The sequence below is a fragment of the Phocoena sinus genome, chromosome 8, assembly GCF_008692025.1.
Source record: "Phocoena sinus isolate mPhoSin1 chromosome 8, mPhoSin1.pri, whole genome shotgun sequence".
Classification (NCBI taxonomy): Eukaryota; Metazoa; Chordata; class Mammalia; order Artiodactyla; family Phocoenidae; genus Phocoena; species Phocoena sinus.
Window position 1 is genome coordinate 87,119,288 of NC_045770.1, and position 12,717 is coordinate 87,132,004.

Below are 12,717 nucleotides of genomic sequence, written 5' to 3' on the forward strand. Positions count from 1 at the left end.
TGAATTTTGAGGCTCTTTCCCGAGATTAGAATAATAATAATTATTATTAAGTGGCTTTAGGTCAGGTGCTTTTCACCTCATTATTTCAGTTGATCTCAATATAACTCCCACAATAACCTGTGTTATTCTGATTCTCATTTTACAGATGAGAAAACTGATACTCAAAGAGGTTGAGCTTTGTGGAAGTTCACCTAGTTTATAAGTGGAAGGATTAGGATTTTAATCCAGGTCTAACCCCAAAGGAAATTTTCATTCACCCATCCCATTTAGCCTCTACTCTTAATTATTCCCACTTACATTTAACCTTTCTAAGTTGTACTGACAAAATCTCCTGATGTTTATTACCTCTGTGAAGGTATTTAGTAGATACTTTATGAATATTCTAATCAGACTATTAAAACTATTCTTTCCCGGGCTTCCCTGGTGGCGCAGTGGTTGAGAGTCCGCCTGCCGATGCAGGGAACACGGGTTCATGCCCGTGATGATGCCCGTGAACCCGTGTTCCCTGCCCCGGTCTGGGACGATCCCACATGCCGTGGAGCGGCTGCGCCCGTGAGCCATGGCCGCTGAGCCTGCGCGTCCGGAGCCTGTTGCTCCGCAGCGGGAGAGGCCACAACAGTGAGAGGCCCGCGTACCACAAAAAACAAACAAAACAAACAAAACAAAAAAACAAAAACAAACAAAAAAACTATTCTTTCCCTTCCATCTGGATTTTTCTTCCTATATATTTTACAGAGTATTTTGATTAGTTCAGATTGTTTTGTTCATTTTTTTCCATTCAGCACTTCTCTAGCTCAGTACTTGATACTTAGTAGTCAGTCACTCAATAGACTGTTAATCACTTAATAATAACAATAACAACAATGATAACTAAAATTTATTGAGAACTTAGTAGGTACCAGGTTCTGTGCTATAAACTTCCTACATATTATGTCATTTAATTTTTACCACAATTCTTTGAGGTACAGTTCGTTAAGATATTTTTCTATATTGTTTGAAATTAGTGGCGTGGTGTTTTTTTCCTTTGATCTATTCACTCAGTCAGGTGGAGTATTCGGGGCTGTAGGGAATTTTAACAGTGAACAATTCTAAGTACTGGTCTCATGGAGCTTTTGTTGTAAGAGCAAAACAGACACAAGCAAGTTAAACAGTAAATAACATTTTGAATAATGATAAATGCCATGAATAATGAACTAGGGGAAGGAGAAAGAGAGTGACTGGAATGGGGAATGAGAGAGAGGCTGTTTAAGGATCTGACAAGGACTGGGTATAGTTAGAGCCAGTGGTGGGAAGATCTGGTGGCATAGTGATCTGAATGGAGGAAGTAAGCGAGTGTAGAAGCTCTGAGATGGAACAAGCTTACTGAGGATAAAAAAGGTGGCTGGAGGATAATGAGTCAGGGTTCCAGGTAGCGGGTAGTAGACGAGGTCAGACCATCAAGTAGGCCATGGTAAAGATTTTGGATTTCCTTCTGAGTAGCTATAGACTGTTTAAGCAGGAGAATGAGTGATCTGATTCACGTTCTTAAAATTTCCCTCTGGTGCCTGTGTGGGGAATGGAGTGTAGGGTAGGCGAGTGGGAGTGGTGTTGCTCCTTGGATTGGGACCAAACAGGGAATAGTGGACATGGTGAAGAGTAGTTGGACTTGGCCTGTGTTTTAGAGTTAGGTCTGAAAAGACTTGGGGGTAGGTTTGCTCAGGCCCCAAAAATATTTCGGATCTGAGCAACTATATAAAGGTGGTTGCCTAACATAGGAGTGGATTTGGAGTTGGAAAATCAAGTCATGTGAAGAAGATGGTAAAGAATTTTTGGACATGGCGTCGTGAAACTAAAATTTTATGGCGTACTAAAATTCAGTTTCATTTCCTTTTGTCAGGGCTTTGCTTTCTGATTGGATTCCTTAGGAGGACTTCTTACATATTCTATCTCCCAATCCTTTTCCACTCTTTCTCCCAAACAAAACCTTTTTATGAAAATGATAGAAAGTTGGATTGATTTTTTTTTTTTTTTTTAAGCATGGTAGCAACACAAGGCTAGTGGGATAGGAAAAAACCAAAATAGGCAGCCAGCATTCTTTCTGAACTCAGCATCTTCTGATTCTTTATAATACAGAATTCAATATTTAGGAACCAGTTCAGGATATTAAGTGATTTACACTTACATTTCTACTGACACATGACTTTTCTTTTGGTGCCCAGCGGGTTATTGGCATTAGACTAGACTGACTCCCATGAAAGTACAGAGACTGGTTGTCAAGATCTTATTCTGATGTCCCTTTTACCTACCATATTCCACCTTTGTTTCTGCCTCTTGCCCATTTTCAAAGAATGTTTGCATTAGAATGAGCTGTATTATTTCTCTGTTTTGGAGTGAATGGATATTCTGAACCCCTTTGAAGAAAGACATGCCAACTTCCTAGGTGTTCAAACACAAGGACCCTTAGAGACAGAAAACTTTCAGAGGGAGTTCTTCCAGGGGTAGCAACTTCAAGTGTCTACAGGGACCAGAAAGGTAATGTAAATGAGAGAAGCCAGCCAGGGTAACTATGGCAAACTGGAGGGAGCTTGCCTTGCCTAAAGCGGGTAGTTGCTACTCAGCTTCAGCCAGTTGCTGCTATGTGGAAGAGGGAGCCCAGTACAGTCATACCTTATAGATTTTTAGAAGAAGCTGGAAATCTTTATTATTTCGTATCTCCTGGTTTTTAAATGTTGACAATGAATTTAAGATTCCTAGTATGCTGTGTGGGACAACACTCTAAAAACACAACAAAACCGAAGTTGTGTAGGCTGCAGCCTGCAAATCTGTAGGTTCTGATTTGGCCCATTTTCCTCATTTACAGGTTGAGAAACAGAAACTCAGAGATGTAAAATGACTTTTCCAAGCTCATATAGCAATTAGTAGGAATGGAGCCTGAGTCTCCTTTCTCTTTATGCAATGCCCTTTACACTAGGAAAGTTAAACTTTTGGGGGACTTTGAGGAACGCTCAAGTCCCTTTTTGTAGAAAAGTGCATGTACATTGCAAATTTTGTGTACAGCTTTGGGGATTTCAAACTCCCGGAAATAGATACATGAATACTAGGTAGAGAACCTTTTCTTATACCTTTGGTTCATGTTTGCATGCAAAAGGAACAGTGCCCCAGTATTTATACTTAGGCAAACTCATGGAGAGAGAGACACTCGAAGCAGAAGCCCTAGATCTGTCCTCTCTTCCTCCCTCCCTTCCTTTTTGTATATTAATCTTAATTAGATAATAGGAATAAATTTATGTAAGTCTAAGACTCTTCCTACTACTATTCCCACTACTAGTCCCTCCAGTCATTGCTTTCTAGTCTTTTACATACATATGTATCACCCATAAAAATGAATAGTTTTATGCTTTTTTAATAAATGATATAGTATGCACTGTTTTGCAACTTTTAAAAAATTCAACGTTGTGTCTCATTCTTCTTATTTGCTATATCAGATCCCATTTGTTAATTCCATAGTTTATTTGGCCACCCACTATTGATGGATGTTTAGGATGTTTCCCGTTTTTCAGTGTTACAAGCAGTGCTGCAATAAATATTGTTTTTCATACCTCCCTGGCCCATGTTAGTGCTTCTCAAGGGGAGAAAGTGAAAAATGGACTTGCTAGGCATGTGATTTCAAAGTAGCTTTACTATATTATATCAGCAACATATGAAAATCCCCAGCCTGCCCAAAGTCTCTCATCACTCGGTATTATCAAATCAAAACTTTTTTTTCAATGTGATGGATAAGAAATGATAATGATAATTACAAGTAAGTTAGAGCATATTGTACATCTTTTCATATGTGTATTAGCCGTTTCACATTTCTGTTATGTTCATATCCTTTGTTGGGATTTTTTTAATGCTTATTTGGCTTTTTCTTATTTATAGGAATCCCTTATGTATTTTCGTATTATTCTTGATACCAACCTCTTCTCTTGTATATGTTATAAATCTTTTTCATTTAGATCTTTTTGATCCTGGTTTTGCTACTGACTAGCTCTGTGATTTGGTGGACATCATTTGACTTCCACAGAACCATTTCTCTCTATTGTACAGTGTGAATACACTACCTTTTAGTTATTGTGTTACTGTGTAATGCTAGTTAAACAGTGTATGGGCTCTGTGATTTGGGGGTTTCTCATTTGATTTTCACCAGCCATTTTTCCCAGCTGTAAAGTGAGAATTTTTGGTTTATTGTGAAATGCCAATGAAAGAGCATATGAAAGTGCTTTGGAGAATAAATAATACCTTCAAATGTAGGCATTTTGTCCTTTCTTTGGCTTTATTATGATTCATCCCTAGGAGTTGGCTTTTATGAAGCATCCCCCATCTCCATAGATGGATCAAACTTTCAGGGGTGTTACACAACATAGCGCTTGTCTTGTTTTAATCTACACTCTTCTTGGAGGAGGAAAGAGGTACATAAACAAGATAGGCTCACATTGAGCTCCTGTGTTCTTGGAATGCATTGTGTGGAATGGAGGTGAGGAAGAGCGGTATCAGGCGAATCTCACTTCTTCACTCACGGTGCTTCCCCCAGGGACTGACATAGCATAATCTGGCCATTTATGGAACCAAATGTCTACAAGGTTAGAATTCGTCTAACTTCTCAATTAGAACACAGGTTTCAGAGGCAACTCTTCCATTCCACCACAGTAGGGAACTCTGAAAGTATTGTCTATTCCAGTTACCTTTTGACTGATGACTGCCCTCTGCAAACAGATAATTAACTAAAACATGATACTACCCGATGGTTTGGGGCCACTCATACTCAAATACCACCTTAGACCTAGACAGCTCTGTGCCCCTGCCCTATGCTTTTGAAGGTCTTTCCTTTGGCCATGCCTGCCCCCTTCTAGACCGCTCTCCAAGTATCCAGGACCCAAGAGTTACCTGATGAAATGTCCTGACCCTGCGTCCAGGGCCTGCAGAGGCTCTTTCTGAGCCCATCCTCCCAAAGGTGGACCAAACCATTAGACCCCGCCCCTGATATGCGCATCTGTAGGACCCGGGTGTGGCCAAGGCGACTGTTTGAGAGAGATGTGCCCAGAGCTTGGGTGTATTCGCTTGAACATCTGTGTACAATGCTCGTTGAGGTGCAGGAAGGGACTGGGGTGTGCGAAAAGAAAGGAAGTGGCTTTGGGGCCAGGGTTGTCCATTTGTACTCTTACCCAGCCCTGCTACTGTCAGAGGAGGGTCTGCCCAGAGGACCCTCTCCCTTCTGACCAACTGCTTATTTGGTGGGGAGGGGTTAAAAAAGCTATTGGGGAAGGTTTTTTCACCACCCGTTGAGAGGCTGGCTCAATACAGACCCCAATTATCTCTGAGAATATTCTCAGAGAGGGGTGGGGAGGTAGTATGGGTGAATTTCCTGAAGGAACAGTCTCTGTGCCTCTCCTCTGTCACTCCCCTGGGTAGGCAGTGCTGCGGATGCTTTGTAAAAAGGAGGAAGGATTCTGCTGACACACTGTTTTTATGAAAGAAGGCTAAGGGTTCCCTTATCTCTCCACACAAGGCACATCTGCCTGCAAACAGGCTGTCTGCTTCTTAGGGATTCCTTCGTCGTCCTGTTTCTCTTCTGAATGTTTTAAGACACAGTTTGGTGCATTCCTTTCCGTTCTCTAGAGCCAGGGGGAAAGTCATAATATGTCAAAGGCTCTTGCTGAAGAGCTTAAAATGGGTGCTGGCAGCTGGTATGTGGGGGAAAAGAGTTTTCCAGGGACAAATGACCTGCTTGTTCCAGCCAATGAGAAGCAGGTTAGAGGAATGATATCACCAGACAGTCTTTATTGTCTGATCATCTCATAAAAGCAGGATTGTGTCTGGCAATTTAACCCTTTTTTAGGTACTTTGGGTCTCATGCACTCCCCTGGTGTGTGACCTCCAGATTCCTTTTCCCACCTGTCTGCTGTGAGACCAGAGATGAAAGATTTAGATTGGTGAAGAAATTTGGAAAGTTTTCATCATTTTAAAAGTAAAACTAAAAATACAAATTATTAAAATTTAGAACCACAGTTAGGATGGGAATGTCAGCTAAGCTGTGTTTGGAGAGCACATCTAAAGCAGATATCGGTCTTAGGTTACATCAGACTTTTACTGTGTAGACTTGGGAGAGAAAGGAGGTTAGAGGGGAAAAAAGGATTTAGGCTTTAGTCTGTTTTAATCTATATGATGGAGTCTTACTAAGTAGGTCCTGTTTTGGAGGAATTGGAATTTTCCCCCCAAATTTGGAAACTATCACTGATTCTGAGGCCAATTTTGAAGAACAGACATTTGTAGTACTTGTTTATATTGTACTTATTTATTGTCCCATACCCATAAAAATGACAAGTCATTTTACTTACTCATACCTCCTTTCCAACACTGGTAAAATGAGAGTGATTATCCTATCCTATCCCCAAGGAGTTGAAATAAGAAAATATACTAATTCATGTGACTTTACATTGTGCTACACACGTGTATTATTATAAGCGCATTCATATCTTAAGATTGCATATTCATTCATTCGTTTGTTCAGCAGACTTTTTTGAACACCTTCTTGATGCTGAACACAGATAGAGATGAAAAGTGTAGTTCTTACCTTTAAGGAATTTAAAATATTGTGAGAGAGACAGTAATAATAAATATGTCTCATACATGTATTGTCTTTAGCATGTGCCAGGCCCTGTTCCAAGCACCTTGATGTATATGAGCTCATGTTGTCTTTCTACAACCCTATGAAATGGGTACTATTATTAGCTTCATATTATAAGGAAATTGAGGCGCTGAGAGGCTAAGTGACTTGCCTAAGGTCACACAGATCTAGTGGTAGATTTGGGACTTGAATCCAGGCAGTGTGGCTTTAGTCTATGCTTTAAATCTGTGCTGACCGGTACAGTAGTCACTAGCCATAGATGGCTTTGGTGCCCTTGAAATGTGGTAAGTCCAAATTGAATTGGGCTGTAAGTGTGAAATACACACTAGATTTCAAAGATCTAGTATGAAAAAAATGTATAAAATACCTCATGTTGAAATTACATGTTGCAATGATAATATTTTGGATATACTGAGTTAAGTAAAATGTATTCAAATTAATTTCCTTTTATTTTTGTGACTACTCAAAAACTTAAAATTATATATGTGGCTTGCATTTGTGGCTTACATTATATTTCTGTTGGATTTTGCTAGTCTAAATCATTATAATGCAGTAATAACAACAACAATATAATAGGTGACATTTATTGAGCACTTACTGTGTGCCACATAGTGTGCTAACGCCTTTACAAACAGCATTTCAATTAAGCTTCAAAATAACCCTTTTTATAATCCCCATTTTATTGAAGAGGGAGAAGTTTTCAAGAAAGTCAGTATTTGCCTGAGGTTAGTCAGCTCGTTAATGCCGACCCCAAATTTGAAACCTTACATTTCTGACTCAAAAACCTGTATTCAACTGAATACACTGAAATACCATTTCCAATTAGGGTTAAATGTTGGGGAATTTTCTTTGTTTTTATTTTTGTGAGAATATTTAATATTGCATATTTCTGTATTTGTGATGTAGAAGTTTAAAATAAAAATCACTTGGTCATAAAATAGACACCCCAGATAGGAATCTCTTTTGCAAAGCCTCAGCCTTCTGTGAATACTGGTGCAGTTGAGCCCTGAGATGAAGCAGTGAGTCAGCCTGTACAAATTGCATTTAATTTTCGTTCCACTTGTTCTCTCAGGTCACTGGGCAATTTATGTCCTGACCCTCTTTGTCCATAGAGAAGAGGAAGAGGGGCAACACATCTTTTCTTAGTCGTTTAGTCCTCTCGGCTGATAAGAAGAAATTGCCTTCCGTTTCATTGTCCCATGAAATGCTGTTTGTGTTCGAGAGAGCAACAAAATGCTGTCTAATGACCCCTGACTTTTCTTTCTTCTAGAGCAAAGATTCAGGCGGACTGAAGGCGGCTATGATAGAGTTGGTGGAAAGGTTAAAGTTCAAGAGCTCAGACCCTAAAGTAAGTATTGTTTTGGAATTAATTGGATATTGGTACCCCAAGTATTTCATTCTCCTTGAGCTAAATTCGAGGGATGTTAATGACGATCTATCTGAACATTGCATCAAGATCTAATTAAGCCTACCCATCAAAAGCCGTGTTCTAACATGCCTGAAGATAAGTTATCTATTTTTCCCCTTCTCTGTTTTATGATTTACAACACATAATCGTTCATTGTTTTCTCTGAACTGCAGACAAGTGCATTTTTAATCTTCTTTTACCGGGCCTTCGAGACTACCGGCCTCTGTGTCCATTAAATCCAACCAAAGGCATCAGAGATACCATCAGCTTAATGCTGGGGACTGGAACAAGCTCAGGCCTATCCAGTTGGTGTTCAGTACTAGCGTCTTGTAACTCCCCCACTTAACGGGAGCCAGCTGCCACTGTGAATACTTTTGTCCTCATGACCTGGAGTCTGGTCTGGGAAATGGTTTAAGCTTCCCAGCTTTCTTTGCAAGATGTTGGGGGCTGTAGGATTGATATTCTGGGAGACGCCATACCAGGGTTGTGGGTGGACTGGGAACTGAACGTGCCAGAGGGATTATGACTAATGTAGCCTCCCTTCTCCTACTCAGACGTTTGCTGTGGCACTACCCGGTACTGGTGCCAGCTGGCTTTGCCTGAGAGTCAAAGCCTTTCACAATTAAATAGGGAAGGGAGCGTGATTTTATTTGGCTTTTTATACTGTCTCTTTTTTAATTAAAAAAATTTATAAGGGGAATAAGACTAGCATTTCTTGAGCGCCTAATAAGAGCCGGGCACTGTGCTAGGAGCCTTACATACCTTTTAAAAAAATTGTGGTAAAATATACATAATGAAATCTCCCATTTGAACCACTTTTAATGGTGCAGCTCGGCAGCCTTGAGCACATTCACCTTGCTGTGCAGCATCACCACCATCCATCTCCAGAGCCCTTTCCCTCGTCCCAAACTGACACTGCACCCATTAAGCACTAACTTGTTATTCTCCCTCTCCTCTTACACACTGTGGTCATTGCAATAACCTTGTAAGTTAGCTTTTATTTCCCATTTTATTGATAAGAACACATTGGGGTAACTTTTGTCGATTTTCTTAGCTCAAAAGTAGAAAGACCCCCCTCCCCCAAAACCACTTATATGAAAGTAGTTTTCCTTTAGTAAAGATGAACCGATTAATTATTAAAGATAACAGAAAGCTTTTTTTACCGAGTTTCTCTGGTTTCTGGGACAACAGCTATCCTGAAGGAGTCAACTGTATTTCCTCTTTCTGCCACACCCACATGCTTATAGACAGTGAAGAGCAAGAGAATGTGTACAGATTACGCTGGGTGGCTTCTGTGCATGACGATAATGCAGGTAAAGTGCTTTGGGAACCTTTATGAATGCACATAGTGCCTCTGATGGGAAACTTGCCAGAGCTGAAAGAATTGAGTAGTCCCCCTGAGAGCAACCCGTGGAAACCTCAGGATTTTCCTACAGTGCATCATAAGCTAAAGGATATTTGTTAGGACCTCACTTGATCTTGGATATGTTTATACACACTCACCTTTCTTTCATCTGCTCTTTGTCTCTCCCTGGATAATTTCCCACCAATCTATTTTATTTTCAAGCCGCTTTCTAGCCTAACATATGTGTACGCCATTTTTACCTGGAGTCAGCTTGAAGAAGGACCATCATGATTGCAGGATGACTGTTAGATCACAAATAGGGGATGAAAAATGGGACACTTAAATACATAATTTCTGCAACAAAGAAAAATTTCCCAGAAACAAATTGGTGTCTTCCAAAAGAACTCATTAAGTTTTTAGTCTGTTCTGTTTTCCCTCCAAACCCCACCATCCTTTTTTTAAGTTGGCTTATTTAGGAAGAGCAGAATCTCCTAGGCTTTATGACCTGTCGTTTTCTGTCACAGCAGCTTTACATAGAGGCGCTGACTGAGTCATGGAGCCCTGAACACTCTCTCTGCCTCACTTCCTCTAGAATTCCCTAAAGCCTCACAAAGCTGGATTAGTCCAGACACTGAGGTCTACTGGGGACTGAGTTAATTTTTACCTCTCAGTTTTGCCAGAGAGGAGTGGAAGATGCCTAGATTAACCTTTTATTAAATTATAAAATAATATATGCTTATATATTAAAAATACAGCTATCCGTAAAGGAAAAATAAAAAAATACAGCTATAAATAAAAATAATAAAAAAATACAGCTATCCATAAAGGAAAAGGAAAATGGATTTCCCTTAAATTAACCACTATTAACAGCTTAGTGTGTAACCTCCTAGACATTTTTTCACGTAGAAATACGCTTCGAAGATATATTACAAAAATTATACCATAGCTGTGGTTTTATCACACAGAATATCTTAAACATTCTTCTATGTCAGTAATATAGACTTCTTAATGAGATGCCTCATTTTGTCCAAAATATTTGTCAGAAATCCTCTTTTCTTCAGAGCAATGGTTCTTTAAACTTCAGTGTTCATGAAAATCGCCTGGAGGGCTTACTGAAATACAGAGTGCTGGACCCACCCCCAGAGTTTCTGATTCAGGGTGTCTGGGGGAACTAGAAACTGTGCTGGACCTTGGTTATTTTCCTGCCATCTTGTGTTTTGGTTTTCTTCGTTCTTTCAGCAAATAGCCAGAAGAGCCCTTGTAAGTCCAAATGATTTCAACCTTGAAAAAAATGCAATACATAAAATTCCAGGCTTAGAAAACATAAATTGAGCTGAGGGAGCAAAGGAGTAAGAGAGGGGAAGGGAGGTAAACTGAGTAATCAGCTCGGGCTCCCTGAGAGGACAGGGTTCCTTTAAACAGCTATGGCCAGCAGAGAAGTAGCAAAGCCAAAAAAAGGGAAAGGAGTCCTGGTCAGGAATTAGGAGGATGATGAAGGCCATCGCCATGGTCCAGGAGTGGGCTGAGTTCTCAGACCAGAGGAACAGCAGGAGACATCAAATCCCAGCTACTAGGGGTGAGCCCAAGGATGGGTATGAGAGCCAGAGATGGTTGCTAAATAAGGCACAGGTCCAGATGAAGTGGTGTGCGTGCATGTTGCTGTGGTGAGCCCTGTTTTAAAGGGGGCAGGCCTCCAGGGATCCAGAACTTGTATACAGTGGAAAGAAATTATTTTTAATAACAGTCTTTATTTTGTTTAATTGGAAGTGGTCTATTAAATAATCCTAATGCATTTGACTTGATCCAGTTTGCAAATATTTTTTTGCAGCCAAACTTTTCAGAAACATCTGTTGCGCAAAGCAGCATTTTAGTCGCTAGATTTCTTATATTTATGCTAGACTTTGGGGAAATTAAAAGATGTAGTTAATCAGGGGTATGTATGTGTAGATTTTTAGGAAATTTAAAGCATCTGAGTTCTCTACAGCTTTCCTTTATAGTGACTATGCAATTATCTTTCATAGTTTACCCAGAGGAAACTGAAACTTAGAAAACGCATTGATTTCCTTCCTTTCCTTCCCCATGCTCAGTCTCCCAGAAAGTATTGAACTAAAGTATAAGGTGCTAAGCTCAATCTAACTAACCTCTCATTATTCAGTTAATAATAGCTATTTTCTCTATGATATATTGATTGCTTTTCTTTCCATGTAAGGTGCACCATTCACTGTTTCCTATAGCTGGTGTGTGCTTGAAACAAACAGTTTAAACCATATTTGTGTATCTCAAATTCATATTAATTTAATAAGTTATTATCAAAAAAGCATCTTAAACTCGAGCCAAGTGGCTCACATTATTCTCTGTGACTGGAGTGGGATTAAACATAGGATCTAATCATACTAAGATTGTCTAAAATATAATCAGGTTCTTTTCCTTATTTTTTTCGATCTCTACAGGTATTCTTACTGAAGTATGAAACCAAAGAATTGTCTAGCAACATGAAATTAGTTAAGTAGAACTGAGGATTGTTTTCTTATTTTATTTTTATTTAGCATTTACAGAGCATTTTATAATTGCAAGAGGACCTTACAGACCTTTCTAATAGCTGATATCACTGACATGGAACATAGCCCAGTCCTCCACTCCAGTGCTAATCAGACTATTGTTAAAATGCTAGGTTTTGCATGTACAAATAGTAATGGATATAAGCAGAACCTAACTTGAATTCTTGGTGTTAGTGTCCTGTTATTCACCTGGGTCAAGTCAGGCCTTGTGCTGGTCCTTGTCCTGCCGCAAGATAGAAGTATTCACTGGGGCAGTATTTATTCATCCCTCTAAAGGAGAGAATTGAGATGCCTCAGTTATGAAGTTGGTTCATTCAAAAGTGTTTCTTTGGTTGGAAGGTTATTAGAATTACTGACCTATTTCTTTTCATTTATTTATTTATTTATTTGGCTGCATCAGGTCTTCGTTGTGGCATGAGGGATCTTTCGTTGTGGCACTCGTTGCGGCACTCGTTGCGGCACTCATTGCGGCGTGTGGGCTTCTCTCTAATTGTGGTGTGCAGCTTTTCTCTTCTCTAGTTGTGGCGTGGGCTCTGTAGTTTGTGGCAGGTGGGTTCTCTAGTTGAGGCGTGTGAGCTCAGTAGTTGTGGCGCATGGGCTTAGTTGCCCCGTGGCATGTGGGATCTTAGTTCCCCAACCAGGGATCAAACCCACGTCCCCTGCATTGGAAGGACGATTCTCTACCACTGGATCACCAGGGAAGTCCCTGTTGACCTATTTCTTCACTTTACATAAAAAAGAAGTAATCTTGGAAGACATG

General features: G+C 40.0%; 1 protein-coding gene across 5 annotated transcripts in view; it reads left to right on the forward strand.

Annotated features, from left to right (window-relative positions):
* The window catches only part of TRIM44 (tripartite motif containing 44), a 118,810-nt gene that overhangs the window by 12,530 nt on the left and 93,563 nt on the right, over positions 1-12,717 (forward strand). For all 5 annotated transcript variants that reach the window (XR_004351120.1, XM_032640527.1, XM_032640525.1 and 2 more), the window contains exon 2: positions 7,917-7,994. Coding sequence is in view for 4 of the 5 variants with exons in the window: in XM_032640527.1 (XP_032496418.1) it covers positions 7,917-7,994 (78 nt within the window). In the remaining variant the exon portion in view is untranslated. The remainder of the gene's footprint in view (positions 1-7,916; positions 7,995-12,717) is intronic.